This window comes from Diabrotica undecimpunctata, chromosome 5 (genome assembly GCF_040954645.1).
Source record: "Diabrotica undecimpunctata isolate CICGRU chromosome 5, icDiaUnde3, whole genome shotgun sequence".
NCBI lineage: Eukaryota > Metazoa > Arthropoda > Insecta > Coleoptera > Chrysomelidae > Diabrotica > Diabrotica undecimpunctata.
In genome coordinates this window covers 113,571,586-113,591,161 of record NC_092807.1, presented here as the reverse complement: position 1 = coordinate 113,591,161, position 19,576 = coordinate 113,571,586, and the positions used below count along the sequence as shown (strand labels likewise).

The 19,576-nt window shown below is 31.3% G+C and overlaps 1 protein-coding gene across 2 annotated transcripts in view; it reads right to left on the bottom strand.

The window, feature by feature from the left end:
- The window catches only part of LOC140441680 (uncharacterized), a 198,634-nt gene that overhangs the window by 131,239 nt on the left and 47,819 nt on the right, over window positions 1-19,576 (bottom strand). For both annotated transcript variants that reach the window (XM_072532550.1, XM_072532551.1), the window contains exon 3: window positions 3,592-3,786. In XM_072532550.1, the coding sequence (XP_072388651.1) occupies window positions 3,592-3,786 (195 nt within the window). The remainder of the gene's footprint in view (window positions 1-3,591; window positions 3,787-19,576) is intronic.

Genomic DNA, 19,576 nt, shown 5'->3' with positions numbered 1-19,576 from the left:
AATATTAAGCTTGTGCATCTGTACAGATACATACAATGATTGACTACATCTTTGTACACACTTTGCCGTTGGCAAATAGTGCTGTGTACCAATATGGTTCACAAAAACATAATGGCAAATAGTAATAAATCAGCTTGGCAGTCCACCTTTTAACTATTGAATGGCGCCGATTTTAATTCTTAATTGTTATAAACAAAGCAACTGTCATTTTTTAAACAAATGAAGCTGACTGCACTTCTATTGGTCATAGAAATCTTCTTTTGTCTTGACTTCAGCTATAAGAATCAATAAGTTTAAAATGTCTGTAATGTATATTAAGAGTTAAAGCTTAATTTATTTATAACCCATAAAGTGCCCTCCATTTAAAGCAATATATAAGGGGTTGGAACATTTAACTAATTATTTTAATTTCTGCATAAAAAGATAACCGAAGAAGATGAAAATCCGTTTAAAATGAATACGGCCGGTTTGCGCTCGACCGTTTTGCGCCCTTACCTGAAGTCGACCGGTTTGCGCTTTGCAATTTTCATAATAGAAATATCTAACTACTATAGTTTCCTTAATCGACCGATTTGCGCTCTCTTTCAATATAATTTTAATTTCATTCTACAATAGTAGTCTGGTGAACCTGCAATGAACAAACTAACATGTCAAATAAACAGAAACATCTTTTTCCTTTAGATTTGAAAAAAAAATGTAAAATCAAAACTAACAAAATTATTAAATTTTTCTAATATTGTCGAACAACAGAGTGTTCTTTAATACCTCTGTTTATAATCCTTCTACCTGGAAGTTAATTGTTTAGATATAATTAGTAACTGGAATTCCCAAAATGAGAGATCGCTGGAACTAACTTTCCTTTGGTAAGGGTATGGTAACAGAAAAATTACCTGAAAATTCTACGTGATAATGACCATATTAGTGGTCAATCATTTCTATTGCGTTTTTTGAGATAGTAGGATCAAGAATTATTTTGAATCAGTGTGAGTTAGTGTGAGTTAGTGTTTTAAAAATGGATTTGCAAATTATTGAAACTTCGAAGGGAAAACCATGTGCATTGTATAAAGGGTACAGTCTTTGTATGAAAAAAACAAATAAAGATGGTTCGGTTTTTTGGAGTTGTTTGAAAGAGAAAACTGAAAAATGTCGAGGCCACATAATTACGGATAATAACACAATAATTAAGGAAGCCGAACATCTGTGTAAGCCGAGTGTTGCGGCGACAGAAGTGAAGCAGTGTGTCTTTAATGCTCGAAAAAGAGCTAGGGAAGACAATAGTTATTTGCCTATGTCAAAAATATATCAAGATGAATTTCAAAGATTATATAGTCAAGGACTGGATTTCGTGACAGACATCCCAAAATTCTCTTCAGTGAAAAGTGGTTTAAACGATTGTAGAAAACGTGCGTGTGAGCTGCTCACAGATCAAGCGGCATCACAAATAGTATTTCCAGAAGAAATTATTACAATGAGCGACAAAACGAAATTTTTATTTATCGACAAGACCACTCCCTTGGTGAATCTTGGTGTTTGCCAGCAACAAAGCTAGGGGGATTTTGGTTAACAGTAAGGACACTGTATTTATGGATGGAACATTCAAAAGCTGCAGTAAGCAATTTAGTCAAATATAGACCGTTCATATCGATATTGGTAGTACGTCAGAGGAAACAAATACAATTCCATTGATATTTGCGTTACTTCCTAACAAAATCAAAGAGACATACGATAGGTAATTTTCATCAATGAAAGAGAAACTACCAAATTGGAAACCATCTCTTATAAAACTGGATTTTGAACAGTGATTGGTGCCTTAGAAAATTATTTTCCCGAAGCCAAAATTTTTGGTTGTAACTTTCATTTCGATCAATGTATATGGAAAAATGTTCAAAATATTGGACTTGTTTCTGAATACACTGACAACGACAAGATACGTTTGGACATAAGAATGTGTGCTGCGTTAGTGTATCTACCCATAGAAGATATCGATGATGGCTGGTTATGCATTCAAGAAACCTCTCCTATTTCTGAAAAAATGGAACATTTTTATGACTACTTTGTCAAACAATGGTTAGAAAATACTCACATTATCAAGGACATGTGGAATTGCCATGATCAAGGACATCGCAGTAATAACGTTTTAGAAGGTTGGAATCATCGTCTGAATACAATAATAAGACCACATCCCAATGTATTCCAATTAGTGAAGTGCCTGGTTAAAGAAGCAGAATATTGTGATCACCTCTATTATAGATTTACTTTCAATCTAGAAGGTAAGCGGCGCAAGAAAACATATATTAATCTTGAAATCTATGAAAGAATATCCAAAACTTTACAGAAATATAAAGATACAAGGGACTTACAGTTGTGTTTAAGGACATTGGCATATATCCAGAAGCTGAATAAATAGACAATTTTTTATTTCCAAGAATTTTTTGTATTTTACTGTATAAAATGTTTGAAAAAAAAAACGAAAAAAAAACAAAAAAAATTAAAAAAAAAATTAACAAATTAAAAGAAAACGAAAAAAAAATGAAAAAATAAAAAAAAACATCTTCTAAACACGCTTATGTTTATATTATGTATAAACTATGACAGTCCTAAGCCTGAATGAAAGTGTGAAGGGAAGATGGTTTATTTTTATTTTTTTATAGTTTTATGATTTTTTAAAACTAATTTTACTTGCTTAACCGTTACCTGATCGTTATGGTAGAATAAAATTAAACGTCGATTACAAGAGAGCGCAAAACGGTCAATATAAGAAAATAATTAGCTATACATCTCCATTTAGTAAGTGTTAGAGCGCGAACCGGCCAATTTCAGGTAAGGGCGCAAAACGGTCGAGCGTATATCGGCCAACATCGTTTAAAATTAGATCTCTATCTTTTTTATAAAAAAAAGTTCTAGGAGTGCAAATTTTTTTTTTTTAAAGTACTTTTAAGAATTTTTATAAACAATCAAACGTATCTCAAAAACGAATTGACCGAATTGGCCATAAAAAAATAATTTTTATAACATTTATTTCAAAAACTAAAAATGGAGAAAAATAAACATTTTTGGAACTTCAATCATTCATTTGGCACAAATTATTGGGTGAAATATAATGCAGCATCGCTCAAATTAAAGCTTTTTTAATGTACTTTTATAATATTGTGCTCATTTTACACTAAAATATTGATTTGATACAATAAAAATAATCAAAAACAGTGTTTTTTGTACCTTAAAAGTGCAATAAACAAATTATAACCAAAAGTTTGAAGTTGCATGCACTTGGAGGAAGTCCAGTGGTCATTCCAAAATTCGCCAATTACTGCTCAAAATAATTCATTTTTGTCTCTACAGTTTGGACTAATTTAAAGCAAAGTAAATGTAAATAATATTAATTTCAAACAGTTACTTTATAATTTTTTTATCGAAAAATAATGAACTAACGAATATTATCTATAGTTTTTTTACATCTAATCATAACTGTAAAAGTCATACTCGTTGGTTTTTAAGAGTCTTTTTTCTTTTCCCCTAACGTTTGAATAATGGACTTTTTAAATGATAGCAACATATCTACTCGTACTTCCTGTCAATTAAAAGAAAACTAACCTGCTCGTAATGCATCCATAGGTACAGACGGGTAGGGTATCGAGTAAGGATAGCCTTCTTTTCTTAAAGTTTTAGGCTTACGCCTTGGTCTATACTTGTAGTCCGGATGCTCTTTCATATGCATGGCACGCAGTCTTTTAGCTTCGTCAATGAAAGGCCTCTTCTCATCTTCCGTCAACAATTTCCATTCTGCACCTGAAAAAAAGTGAAAAGGCAAATATATAAAAAAAATAATATAGAACATATATGTAAATGCGGAATAAAACCTTTATCCAGTTTTTTTTTTCAGTCAAGTTGATTTATTTTTTAGTTTGGTTATTTATATAGGTATGCTATTATACACTGCGCGTCACGAAAAAGAGGCCACATAAAATTTTTGCCATTTTTTAATTTTTCGAATCATACCACAAAGTGATTGTCATGATTGTCATTAGATGTTTGTGTAATGTTTAAGAATATGTTCTAAAGCAGTATGCAATCCTTTTTAAATAACAAATGTCAAAAAATAACTTCTTCCAAAATAATGATTTTATTGAAAAATAAAACAAAATTAACATTGTACATTTTCTCTGTTTTCTTTATAAAATTACAATTATCCTATTACCTCTATTGTGAATTACACTCCTCATTCGATTTGGCAATAAATTGATCAAATTATGGATGTCGTTTTGAGGAAAAGCTTCTCATTCTTCCGTGAGCGCCAACCGAAGCTGCTCACGATTTATTGGAGCTGCTATTCTGTTAGCCTTAGTTTGAGTTGGTCCCAAACATGTTCAATCTGGTTCAAATCTGGATTTTTAGCCTGACTTTGGTTCATTTTTGGCACACCCACAGTTTCCAGATATTGCGTTACCATCCTGGCTACGTGTGGCCGCGCATTGTCTTGCATAAAAATAAAGTTTTCGCTGACAAACTAAAAAAGGCACTACATGCTCGTCTAGAATTTCGGTAATCTATCGGTGTGCATTCAACGCTCCTCTATCAGTAAATACGAGATCAGTATGGCCCTCGAATGAAATGCCTGCCCAAAATATTACCGAACCTCCTCCAAAAGCAACACGTACTCGTCGAACACAAGCAGCATATCGTTCCCCACGTCTTCTGTATGTTTTGATGCGACCATCTGAGCCATAAGAACCATCCTGGACTCATCACTAAACAAAACATTTTTCCAATCTTCTATCGTCTAATGCTCGTGGTCTCTAGCATTCTGTAGTCGGCGTTGTCGATGTGCTACTGTCAACAAAGGTCCTGTTGCTGGACATCGAGCTCTTAGACCTAATTTCCTCAACCTTCTTCTCACGGTCGAAGTGCTTAACCCTTAGTTTCCCGACGGTATTTTTAAGTACCATTAAATTCTGGTACCCTTAAATGCCAGGCATAAAATTTAATAATACTTGCCACATAAAATTTCACTCACACCCATAGTTTTTAGCTGATGTTTAAAACTTCGAACGTTATTCAAACGATTTTGTTTTAAATACACAATAAGAGTTGTAGGTACTCAAAAGGATCGTATGCAATAAACAACGCTTTTAGCTTACTGTAAACATTTGTGACCAATAAAATTAAGCGGACTTGTACCGTTGGGAAGTAACTCTCAAAAAAAATCTAAATGTCGTGGGAGACTAAGGGTTAAAGTCCACCCATGAGCATTTTGAGAATGGTTTTGGATCAACTTTTTAAGCTATTTATGGCTGAACACAGCGAATTTTTATTGAAAAAAGTCACGTTGTTTAACAGGTTTTCATAAATAACTCAAAAAATATGCCTTTGATCGAAAAAGAATGCAAATTAAAAGTGAAGAATGAAGAAATAAATTATTCTGGATATAATACAAAGTGAGATATGGTCGTAAAGGTGGCATTTTTTGCGAATATTTAGATCATTGTACTCAACGTTAAATTGTAAGAAAAAAGTTGATTTTCTTGGGTAATAATATTAAAATTTTTTATAGTCCATGAAAAGACCTTTAATATAAATACTACAGAAAGTCATTTGCCTTAGTATAAACTGAGTAAGTTATATCTCATTAAAGATGGACTCTTCGAATATTTTAAGGAAAAAAAAGGAGTGTAATTAACCTAATATCCACCAGAATCAAAATTAATGGCTTTCCTTCTACAATACATTTTATTTTAGTGTTCTTCGTTAGATACAGGAGTTTGACTAATTTAAAATGCATAATTCTTGAAAAAATTTATATTGTATCGTCTATTTTTAAAATGTTTACCAAATTATTCATTTTTTTAATATAAAAACTATAATATATACGCAGAAAATGATAGATTACAAAAATACAGTTCATGTTTCAATAAATACTCTCGTTTTACCTAACCTTACTTAACCCTAATTTTTAAAACTATAGATAGTTTGGCATTCTAATAAATCTCTCCTTGTAGCCCCTGAAATTACCTTTTAACTGGCTATACATATATTAAACAGTGGCGGATCCAAGGGGGGGGGGGTCACGGAGAGCATGACCACCCCCAAAACAAAATTAAATATCAATCAAATATTCCTAAAAAAAATAATTGAAAACCCATCAGCCCTATAAGCAGGAAGTCAAGAGTTGAAATGATTCAAACTCATTTATTCTAGGGGTAAGTGTAGAATTATACGAAAGTATTTTTAAATTGCTCTTTAAAAAAATCAACAATTCTTAATACTGTAATACCTCGACTAAGACTTCCACGAATTCAGAGTTACGCGATTTTAAAATTTTGTCAATTCGTCATTTGAGTGCCAGAGAATTGTTCGATTATCGATGAGATATAATTACCGCCCACACATTATTGCTCATTCAATGTACATGACATGACTTTTGGCACAAAATCAGCACATTTTTATTTTGTATTAGGTACTTCTTATCTTCAGTTTTATCTACGAATTGGTTGTTTGTAATTTGAATATGTATTATGATTGTTGAGATTGTGTGCTACATTTTATAATCTATAATAAATATTAAACTGAATATTGTTGTTGCATTAGCTCTGTCTGATACGTTAGTGAATAAAAATAAAGGAACTGGGGGCTGCTGTCCAAGGTATTTGTGAAACTGTGAAACAGTAGTTTGCCTTAGTGATGTTTTAGGTAGAACTGCATCACTAAAATTAGATTTTAAGTGGGCTACTGAGGCCATAGAGGACACTAAATGCATTCTTCAAAATAAAAGATCAAATGCTGAATCTGTTTTTAGCAAACTTTACTATAAAGTAAACAAATAGATGTACAACTAGACATTGGATTGAAGATGCCTCGTATAGTTTCTCGTCAAACCTGTCGTCAAAACCAATCTGCTAATTCCTGCGAAGAATATTTCCGATTATTTACCCCTTTTAGACAATATCTTAACTGATTTAGACGAACGACTTTCACCGAAAGTTATAAATCTATTTAATCTTCGAGTTGTTTTACCTAAAACTGATAACACACGAGAAGATAAAGTTGCATTAAAAAAAATGTTGACACCTTCCAGGATATTATTGAATCAACTACTTACTGCATATTCCACAGTAGAACAAGAGTTTTCACTATGGATTCAAAAGTGGAAAAGAGTAGTGCAAAATAATTGGAAACTTTCTGATTGTATTTTAGAAGTATTAGAAAACTGCGATATTCATAGGTATGTATCCAAATATCAGAATATTTCTGCAAATATTAATTACACTGCCAGTCAGTGCAGCAAGAGCAGAGCGTTCTACGCTTAAGCGTCTAAAGACTTTGCTTAGAAATAGAACTTCTGCGGAAAGGCTAACTGGTTTAGCACTCATCAATGTGCATCCTGAAATTTCTCTAGATGTTAATGCAATCATAGAGCGATTTGCTAAATCGGATAGGTGAAAAGAATACATTTTTATAAAATTATATAATATTTACTTATCTTATTCTTATAGTATTTTTAATCACTGAACTTTTATTTACCACTCGTTGCTGGCTGTTGCTGACAATTCGTGAGAAAAATTTCAATACCGAGTAAAAAAATATTTTACTCACTTATAGCCTAATATGCCTAATTATAGAAGTAACTATTTATTAATTATATTATGTTTTTTGTTGAATAAATTAATTTATTCTTAAGGTTTCTTCTTCAATACGGAAGGGTGGCTAGAACTACAGAAAATTGCTCTCTATCTTAAGCTGTTCTTAGTATCGAATGTGTGTCCATGACTATTCAATCTGTTACATTTTTCAGCCAGGAGCATTTTTTTCTTCCTGGACCTCTTTTTCTTCTTCTTCCCTTCCATTATGAGTCGTAGAAAGTTTTATTTTTCTTCTCTGTAAATATGTCCAAGATAACTCGTTTTACTGTTGTTTACAATATTTAGGAGTTCTCTCTCAGTCCTCATTCTTCTCAGCACCTAATTATTGGTCACATGCTCTGTCCACGAAATATTCAGCATTCTGTGAAAAACACACTTTTTAATGGCTTCTATATGTCTCATACTTGTAATTCCGAGCGTGCATGTTTCCACTCCGTATAGCAATAAGGAATAAATGCATGTTTTTACAAATTGATATCGGATATCCAAAGATGAGAGTTTATTAGGAATGTTAAATACATTCATTAATGTTTACACTTACATTGAGTTATTGCATTTAAATTACTTAACTTTGGTTTATACTTATATATCCTTGGTTTGTTCTTGATTTTGTAGCTATAGGATAGGTGGGTTTAAATTAATTGTCTTTAAAATACCTAGTTTAAATCGACAGTCCTTGATTTTTCAGTATTTATATTTTAATAACTTTCCTACGGTTTAATAATCTTGTACACTTGATTTGTGGGTTTAAATTATTTTTTTTTGTTTAAGTTTAAGACCCCTTAACGTTGTACCCTTCTTTGAACCCGTAGGGTATTCGAGTTTTAATAACTTCTCATTGCTTTAATGTATTGCTTAAAATAATTATTGAGAAAATGTGCAAAAATCTAAATCCTATATCAAAATCACCCTCAAGACCCATGACCTCCACTGACAAAAATTTCTACAAAAATTTCTGGATCCGCCACTGATATTAAATCTTATAAATTAACTGACTTATTAAAGAAAAACCAATGATATTTTTGGAAAATAATTTTGGAGAGTGAAAAATATACGTATTTTAGAGCTCTCGCATATCGCAAAATTGTATCTCTCATAAAGTAGGCATAATAGTTTTGTAGGTAGGTAAATATCTAACCAACAAATAATATGTTTGCTTCCTACTGTTATTAGTATAAAGGGTAGTTTCTAGGGGTCAAAAAATTTGAAACCAAAAAAATAATGTTTTTATAAGCAAGGAACAAATTTTTATTGATTATACATTGATTGATTTATACATTAGTTTAAAATTTTATTGTTTACAAAACTATTTTTAACGTTGTAGTCGTCTTTAGAAGCGATTTTTAGGGATTGAAGAGCTTTAACTAAAGAAATATCGTTTTATAAGGGAGGAATGAATTTTTAGTTATCTAAATGGAAAACTCTTTAAAAACAAAAAGCACTCTTCGCCAATACCTATATAACTTTTCCAAAGGAGAATAAGACAAGCTCAAATCCAAATTTTTAGCTAAATCCATGCAGTTCGACAGAATTGGGAGGTAAGTTCCTATTTTCCGCCCGAGTCACTATAACTACTAAAATTTAATGACATGTAAATTGTAAAATCAGATATTTGTTAAAAAATATTAATCCTGACTTATCCCGACAAATTTAAAATGTGGCAACAAGGAAAATATATTGTGAATTGAAAATTGATTTAATTTAACTATATGATTTTTCACTTGCAAAATTAAATCCAGTCATATATTGTTACGTTAAAACGTTAAAATAATCCACGTACAATTCTTTATCTACTTTTCCAGCCGCTGTTATTCGAAGACAATAGCCCACCAAACGAAATAAAAAATCCCATCTAGAGAGAGGAAAAAGCATTAAATTATCTTTTGAGCGAAAATGAGAAAGCAAACAAAAGAGCATCATGGCTTGTAATTAATTCTTATCTCGCTTCAGAAGACGAGCACAAAGGACCCTATAGTGGAGCTTCACAAAGTTCTAGACACAAAATGACAAAACACAGAACAAAAACGGGTGTAATGTAATACAGCTTCCTCATTGGACGGGACCAATCGGCTGCTCCATTGTTTTATCCAATGACAAAACAGGTGCATGCCATCCGCAATAATGAAGGTATTCAAATGTTTCGTTTTTGTTACCAACGAGACTCTTCTTTGGTCCTATTTTGTGTTTTAATTTAAAATTCACTGTTTGTAAAAAAGTTGGTAGAACTACATCGGATACAGTAGTTAGAAAAGATCCACGTAACTTTTGAAAATGAATGTTTCTTTAATGGAAATAGTTACGTAGAAATATATTGTTAGTCTCTTCATTGTAAAGTAGCAGATTAAAAGCGTAGATTACCAGATATTATGTCGCTTATATGTCACTGTAACAAAAGGCAATAATTTCTTGGAATAATATAATTTCTTGCTGAACTTCTACTTTGTTTTAACAAACTTATGCTATCAAATACGCTACGTTAGCGTAAGTTTGACAAAGGCTTTGTGTATTTTACTTTCCGATATTTTTCGTTTAATTTTATAAATATAAATATAATAATATACTCCATTCCAGGAATATATGACTGTTTTAAATTCGGTTTAAGGTATCGATTTAAATGGTCCAATGTGCTGAATTGTACACTAGTAAATTCTCCCCATTTTTAAAATACTGTTATGACAGATATAAACCTTAGATTTAAATATGGAGTCATGACATAAATATAGAGTTGATAGTTTATAGAAGAGTTGTAATTCAGATTTTGAAGTATATAATTACTATCATTGAGTTTAGTATTGTAAACAAGTTCGTTTTTTAATTAAGTGATTTAAACGAAGTGTAACAATACTTAAGTGAATAAATGGTGTAATTTATTTAGTCGAATATTCAATTAGTATTAAAAAAACAAAAAAAAATTACTTATTCTCTTATTATCCTAATCCCCTAAAACTATCATCAACCATCAGAGTCACAGCCATAATCACTGTCATCGCTATCCTCATTCGGATGGTAAATTATAACAGGATTAACTGCTTCGATGCGACCTTCACGGATCCACCATTCTTCAATTAAGTCTTCACATTTTTTCACACTTTTTTCCCAAATTTCAGGAGTGGCAATATCCAATGCTTATTACCATGTTTCCAAGACTGCCTCGTCACTGCAACCCTTATATCCAATATGGTTATCATAATATGTTTTGCATATCCCCCAGATATATTCAATTGGGTTGAATTGGAAATGATAGGGCGGTAGTCTTAAAACCCGATATCCAATTGTATAATTTCGTCTACTATATATAATATATTTGATTGTGCATGACTTTTAGCTAACGTTAGTAATTGAGGTTTAAAACGATATTGAGGATATGTAATATTTTTATTCGTTAACCATTCTTTAATGGTCCAGGTGTTTGTTGATTACTTATTGAAAATTTCCGAATGGTACGCAGCATTTACCAGTACTATAACAGATGGTTCATGTAAATTTGGCAACAGTTTTTCTTTTAATCATGTAACAAACATCTCTGTATTCATATTGTCATGATAATCGGCTGATTTTGATGAAAACACAAGATCTGCTCCCTCAATAAAACCATGTTTTCCACCTGCATGCACTATAATATATTTTTTCCCCCGTTATCTATGTGTTTTATGGATTTTATACTCTCGTCCTGAATTTGTTTGATACCGCCTTTAGCAAAAATCCATTTTTCGTCTAATTAAACGAGGAAAAACATTCTTTTTTAAATTTGTTATAATTTCTTAAAAATTCTGTTCTTTTGTGAACGACACTAGCTCTTTCACACAAAGCCTTTCTATTGTCTTCCTTTTTGAATTTAAGACCAATATGTCTTACGCCCAGTTCCACCAACGCGATTTAAGTGAAAATTTGATCTTAAGAAATAATTTTCACTTAAGTTTGTTGAGTTTCGTTCCACCAACTAAAAATATTTACTTGAGTAAAAATATTTTTGCTTAAGCGTAAGTCACCTACTATGACGACTTAAGCAAAAATTTTAACTTGGAGCATGCATTGAAATTCATCTTCTGTCATATATTGACACATAAGTGAGGTTAAATTTCATCTGTTGATTTTTTATTTTTATAATCTTATTTAATCTATAGTATAGTATATCGTAATATCGTAGTATGGTAATCTATAATATAAAAGTAGTAGATAGTATGTAATAGTTTATAGTGTATACATAGCGTATAGTTCATCCCAAACCCTTCTTTCAGTGCGTCACAGTTTATCGAATTCTCTCTAACGCATTAAGCTAGAAGTGACAGAAAAAAACGTGAGTCTGTGATTATTATACATAGAACTTAGAAAATTATATTTCGTTCACGGGTATTTGCATATTAAAGCGAATTCTACTTGCGGATATATAATTGGTCGGAGTTTAGAATACGCTAAATAGATATCCAATCAATGATGCGCATAAATATAATTTGACGCAGATGGTCTCGATAGTGACAGTACTTTGACAATGTCAACTGATAAAATGATAATTGTTATTCCAGGATAGTATGTTTAGACATTTTACAGTGAAAATTTAATTTTGTATTTATTGTCATAAAAATATTTTAAATATGTCGAGATATACAGAGAATGAACAAAGACTAATATTAAAATTATTAAATTATTTTCAATTAGAAAAAGAGGCTGGGACATATTTATTACCAGTTTCTGCCGTTCGTGAAGTAAGTTTTAAATTATTCTAAAAAATATTCTTATTAGTAGTTTAAATACTATACATTTTAGCCATAGTGTTTGTAATAAATAATAATAAATACATAAATAAATGTTAGCTAATTAAGCACTTTCCTTGGAGTGTATAGAATAGGAATTATGACAAACTGTCGTTCCAATATAATGCACAATAAAAATTTTTATACAGGACGGGACCTCTAATATGTAAATTAAAAAAGATTTTGAATTCTTAAAGTTTTTACTCCACATTTTCAAAAAATAACCTTTTTACATTTAGCCGATTACGATCCTTCAACTGTCAGATTTAACTAAAATGTCATGCAATAATTCTTGACATTCTTAAAATCCTATATGACGTCAAAATTAGTGACGCACTGAAAGAAGGTTTTGGGACAGACTGTACGTAGATGTTCTTGTGTTGATGGCATTTTTATTTTTATATTTTTTTGTTATTGTAAATTCCACCGAAGTGTGTAGTTTATCGTGTGTGTGTATATCTAGAATATAGTGTGTACAATAGTTTAAACTATTATATTTATTTTATACTAGCTACAAAATAAAATATCAAAATACACAAGAACACAGGTCACCATTTACATTTACAATAAATATTGAAATGGCATTGAATTAAAGACAGCATCAAAAATGACACAAATGTTCATCTTTTTCTTATTTTTTTGTTGTTTCTGCATTAATAACGAGTCAACAATTTAAGAATTCCTGACAATTTTGCAAAGTTGGTATTTCTGAGAACTTAAGTTTTTTCTTGGTTAAGTTAAGTAAAAACTTGTATGGTGGAACGCAAATTACAACTAAGAAATATTTTTGACTAAGTAAAACTTAAGTAAGATTTTACTTAGATCACGTTAGTGGAACCGGACGTTAAAACTCTTCAGAGACTTGTTCTGGAAATTTTAAATATATTTCTGTCTTTTAATTTTTGTAGCACTGAATCTAAAGAAACATGTTCTTTGTTTTCGCGCATTTTATATGTTGTCTCACAGATTTCAAATTTGCAACCTCCGGGAAGATCTATAGTCTTTGGTTGTCGGCGAGATTTTTATTGTGCGACATTTTGTTCATTTTGTCCACTTTTTTTTGCTTTTTGCAAAACCGACTTTAGTTTTGTTTCACTAATATAGAGTGCATCACACACACGTTTACGTATGGACTGAACTGGTCGCAAAGGGCCCCCGTTGGTTTTTTCAGCAGTAAAATAAGAAAGTACATTACATATAAAGTTGTCTACATCTAAAACACGTCTCGGCATTTTTGGTTTCAATAAACAAATACACCATGCACACTATTCTCTCTTAACGGACACCTCTCTTCACAGGACACATCTGTACGAACGGTTTTAAAACTAAAATCCGTCGGCGATATATGAAACTGTATGTAAATTTTCGTTACTTTTTAATATCTGTAATGACTCGGTACTTTAACTTTCAATAGCTGGTATGTTATACCCGTTACTTTCGGAACTTTTAAGAGTACACTCAAAGCCAACAACTATTTAAAACTAACAAAGTGAAATATTAGATTCTTTTTCTGGTTTCTGAACCACCCTTTTGCCAATTTCTTTTCATTTATATTAAAAATAGTATATTTATTTTTATTACAGGTGTAGTACCTAATAAAGTAATAAAATAGTGTAATATCAAAGAAACCCGGCACGCCTCTTTGGTGTTTACATTTCACCAAAACCCAACCCAAATGTCTGATTTGACCACATTTGACTTCATAGACGTCATTGTATTTATTCGTAGGAGCGTTTGCGTAAAAATTTTTATTTTCGGATTAAATTTCAAAATAAATTTTGCGTCTATCTGAACATCTATTAACTGAAATAATTTTAGTTTACAATAGATGTCATACGAACAGTAGATCCTTTTTATTGGAATAATGATTAGACCAATTTACTTTCATACTTTTATTTGCACAGTAAAATATTCGTTGTCGCAATAATCCAAAACAGTCGTATATTCGTGGAATATCCATATAAAATAAAGTATTTTTTCTTAAACTTCGGGCAGTGGCGCTATAGTTTCTTACAAGTTTAGTTGCCCCGGTGTCACCGACCAGTTGGGTTTAAAAAATAGAAATAGAAGATATTTCTTTTTTATTTTGTAGGAATTAAGAATAGGTAAATATATTAAGACGTTTTGGTAAAAAAAAATTAAAACTTTATTAAACTAAACAGAACAATGATTAGAATAGTTATTTAAAAATAAATGCCATGTGTGCTAATTTTTTCGTATGAAATAAACATGAATGCTACAAATAGCTATACAAAACAAAACGATACACTTTGTATATCGTACGTAGGTATATTGTACATAGGTCTCTACAGTTCTGGCACGTACCTATGATATGCTCTAAACACATAAACTAATTGCATTTGTAGCAGGAAAAACTAGTTTTTCTATTCTTTCTCCAAGCGCAGTAAGTACCACCTTTCAGCTGGTAATGGCATTTCTTGATTTTTCGGTACATCACTTGGAGTTACTTCCATAAGTCCATCAGAGTCCTCGGGAAATTTCTAAGAGCTGCTCTTCTTTTCAAATGCGGATGAACCAATGCGTTTGCAAAATCTCTTAAAAAAAGTCATCGCCGTATATTTGGATGTCCCTCGTTTGCCTTATTTATCACCTGAGTATTGTTTCCTGCAACATTTAACAACGTGTAGAATATCACCATCTTCTGCTGTTTCGGGAGCAGTTATAACTAGCGCATAACTTATCTATAACATCGACACCCCCGTTTGTATTATTATAAGTATGTAGTGACTTTTACTAGTTTAGATCTATCATCTCTGTTTATGTCGATATCATGTCAATTATATCGATGATGGTACATGTTTTTTTTTTTATTTATTTACGCTGCAACCACAAGGGTTATTAGCGACCTAAAAAATATAATACAGGTAAAGGTAGAAAAAATTACAATAATTGATACAGTTCTGAGTCTTTAAGATAACTTATTGTGTTTTTTAATATTCATGTTTTTTCCTAAGACTTGTGATGGAAGAGACATGAAGTCAACAGTGATATTATTATTCTTTAGAGGAATTATTTACCGATGAGTCGGAATCTTCTTCCGATAATGAAGTTTTCACTGTAGAGAGTAAACCTATGTGTTTGCCAAGTTTTCGTATTAATTTGGTGCTTATGGTTTTCATTCTTTTGTCGATGTAGTATGAATGTAATTCCGTTAGAAACTTTATAAGTACATAAGAGTCTTCTGAGTACAATTTTGTTACGCTGATTATGTCTTTTGATCCTTGTATATTTTCGAATAGATCCACTACTTGATCGAAGCTTAACAATTGCTTTTCCCTTTCTACATATTCTCTAACTGGTTCCAATAATGTTTGGAGATTTGGTATATCATTTCTTAAGTTTTTGTCATCAGTTTTGGTTTTTTCTTTAATTGAAGCTTAGGGTTTTCAAAGTTTTCTTCGGAGGGTGGCGTGATTGCATCTTCTAGGGTTCTTTTTCCGGTTGCTTTGTTCGAAGTTACTTGGGGTTCGTAAGAATTCAAATGTGTATTTTTATTTGGAGGTAAGTGTTGACTTGTTTCGGGTAAGGTTGATTTATGTTTTTGGGTATTAGAGGATGACTCAGACGATATAGGTGTTGCGATTGTAGTGTTAACTGAAGAAGTGGTCAAATGTATGGATGTATTTTGTAGTGAGCACTGTTGGGTTTGGTTTATTGATAAATTTGGGATTGCTACTCTTTGTAATGTGGTTTGAGAAGACGTAGTAAGTGTGGAGGGAGTGGTATTTGAGATTGCGGGAGTATTTTGTAGATTATCTTGTTGAGTATGATTTTTTGATGAATTTTGTCTTATTTTTGTTTGCATTGCACTATCATTGTGAGGATGGTTAGAAGGTGAAATATTTGGACAATTAGCTGCCTGGTGTCCAGTTAATTTGCATTTGAAACAATTTTCGTTTTGGGCTATAAATATGCGGTATGATGTTTGTTCCAACTCGATAATAAAAGATTCAGGTAGTACAAAGTTGTCTGGAAAAGGTGAAACGAAAATTTGTCTTCGGAAGCTTAGAATATGACTAAAGGCATGATTGGTTGCTCCTATCCGTAGATATGATATGTCTGAGAGAGGATTTAAACCTAGTTTTATTAATTCGTCCATTATTATGTTAGAAGGTATGCTTGGACATAAATTGGACAGAAGTAAGTGGACTGATGGAGTTATTAATCTTCTCGCTTCTAGTATATTTCCATTTACTATTATTTTCTTTGTTTCTGCTTTGAATTTATCTACTAGGTTTTTGGATGATAGATATATGCATATTCTACCGTTTGATATATGGGATGCGAAAATTATATTTTTCGGTTCTATATGGTGACTCAATCCTTCAAGATAGTCATTAATTGTACAATTCTCTAGAGTGTTAAACAAAATAGCTTGATCTCTGCTTGGGATTAATATACTACGTGGTTGACTAACTGCTTTTGAGTATGATGCATTTTGTGGTAGCTGATTGGAAGATGACATCTTTTAAATGGATTTTAAAATCCGACTAAAACCGGTGCTGTTTTACAGCTTTCGTTGTGATACCAGTTCATGTAAATTGGATAATACTTATAACTGATTGCAGTTGTTTACTTAAATATATAAATCCAAATAGATGAAAAAAGTATATTTTATCTACTCACGATTCCAATATTCAGTATACAAATCACTTTCACTTTTATACTTAATTACTTTTCTTAAGTTATTAAACCACTATAAAATTAACTTCTTTGCTAGCTATTTTAGATTAGATTCGAACATGATATTTATTTTAATATAATTCACTATTTACATGTTCAGAACTGAAGAAATAATCGTTTAAATATTTAAATTTTTAAGAGATACTTTGAAATGCGTCTAAACACTTTGACAGTTTTTTGACGTTTTTCATGATACATGTTTGATACTAAAATCACATTTTTACTCTGCTCTGGGATATAACAAACGATTGTGATATCTTCTCTAAAGCAAAACATTCTTGTATGGATTGAAACTTTAGTGGGGTTTGAAAACTGGACTGGCAATTCCGTTTTATTTTTTCTTAGCATTCTTAAAAGCAGCTTTTCCACAAGTAAAACTGATGACAACCAGTTATCCACTGTCAAGTTAATGCGTGAACTAGAAATGTGCACAATCTGAAAACCACTTCACTGAGGTCGTTAGAAAATTTATATGAAATTCAATCCCCAATAGTAATGAACACCCTTATGAACTTATAGAGTCAACAAAAACTTTAGTTTGTGTAACTTCAAATACAATGGTCATAATAATTAAAATCCCTATACTTCATGAAATTCCTTACACTAGGTACCTATAAAATCTACCCCATTCCAAACAAAGATCATGTTATGATTCTGCCACCTGCAATCTACTATACAAATAATAAATAGTTCGACACTTGTATAGGACAAGGCGATAACATAGTTTGTTCCAACTATGTACAATACAAATGTAACATACCCAATGTAGATAATTGCACAAAAACATTAATCACAGAGAACTTTTTCCAAGAAACCAGCAAAGTCATATTGCTAGGAATAGTTCACCCGATGAGAATCCAGCAGATAGAAATTAATTCAACCAGCCTCTTGACGACAGATGTACCAATAATGATTGAAGGTATCCAATTTAATAAAAAGACGTCACAAGACATTTTCATTTCAAAAATTGTTCCAATAAAATTAATACCAAACCATGAGATGAAAATCGAAAAATTAACAATCCCAGAGACACATGGCCAAATTCAACCACTAGATACCATAGACGTACTACCCCGATTATCAATAGGACTGAGCACCACTTCTGTTATAATATTTTTAACTATTTTAGCTTTCCTAATAATCTTCCTAATTAGGAAAAGAAAACGAATTTCCAAAATACTATTTGGAGAAAAATTGCATCCTGCCCAGATCCAGATATTTTACGAGCTGATAGCCGAAGTAACCAGGAGTTCGAGGACGAAGTCCCAACCAATGGAGGGAGGAGAAATGTAGCCATAAGCTCCCCTACTATTAAGAATCAGCAGATTTCGATGTCCGATGTTATAAATAGGAAGAAATCAATATTTTAATTATTATTGTAATTATTATGTTTCAATAGTCAAGTTTAAATCACTAAATGTAGTAGTTTGTAGTATTTCTAAAAATTGTAAACTTTTTATTTCGAAATAAAGTTTTTTTTTGGAAAACTTAAAGTTGAAGAAACATTTCTATAAAATACATATATAGAATTGTTGCCTTTTAATACGTCGTTATACTTAAGCTTACAATATATAAGTATAGCTCAAGTTTACATTTTCTTTGACATTATTTGCCTGTATTAGCAACTCACTGCCCATTCATAATTTTGCTTTTAACTTTCTGAACATTTATGAAAACCTTCATTTTATTTCTCGGAGACCAGTCAACGAAAACGGTACACCTGGTAAATTCGTTTTGCAACAAAAGGTCATCTAAATCCCATTGTCACTTTTACAAGAAAAGAAGCTTGTGTCCACTACATTGACAACAAAAGACAAAATAAAAAGAATTTCAGCTGAACGCACGCTTCAATAAAAATGCCTTTTTCAAATAAACAGAGCCTCACTAGGACAACGTTTCTTAATTAATATAGTTTACATTATTATTTAGCTTAATAGTTAACTGGGAACATATTAAAAATACTACTAAAATTGGATGATTACAATGCGAATTCAAATAACTTTTTTCCTAATACAGCAAGTTTACAGCTTAGATCGTAGGAGTTTAAACAGTTTCTTTTTTTATTTTTTATTTATTTTTATTTATTTATTAAAACTTACAAACACCACCTAGGTAGTAATTACATGTAAGAGTGCTCATTACTTGGTATAAAAATATACACACAAAAACTACAATATACACACAAGTACAAAATAAAAACACAGAAAGTAAAACATATTAAAAAAAAACACAAGTTAATAAAATTTTAAAATTCAGTCCATTACTTATCTATTCATAACATTTTTTAATATCCCTTACACTACAGGTAAAGAGGTCTATATCACAGATCTTTATTAACTCATTACACTGATATTGCATATAGTTTATTATTGCACAAGAATTATATGGACTACAAGAAAATAGGTCATTACTGTTTACCCTTAGGTTGACCTTTGGAACATGAAACCTAATAAAGTTGATCAAACTACATGTCCTATATTTAACATT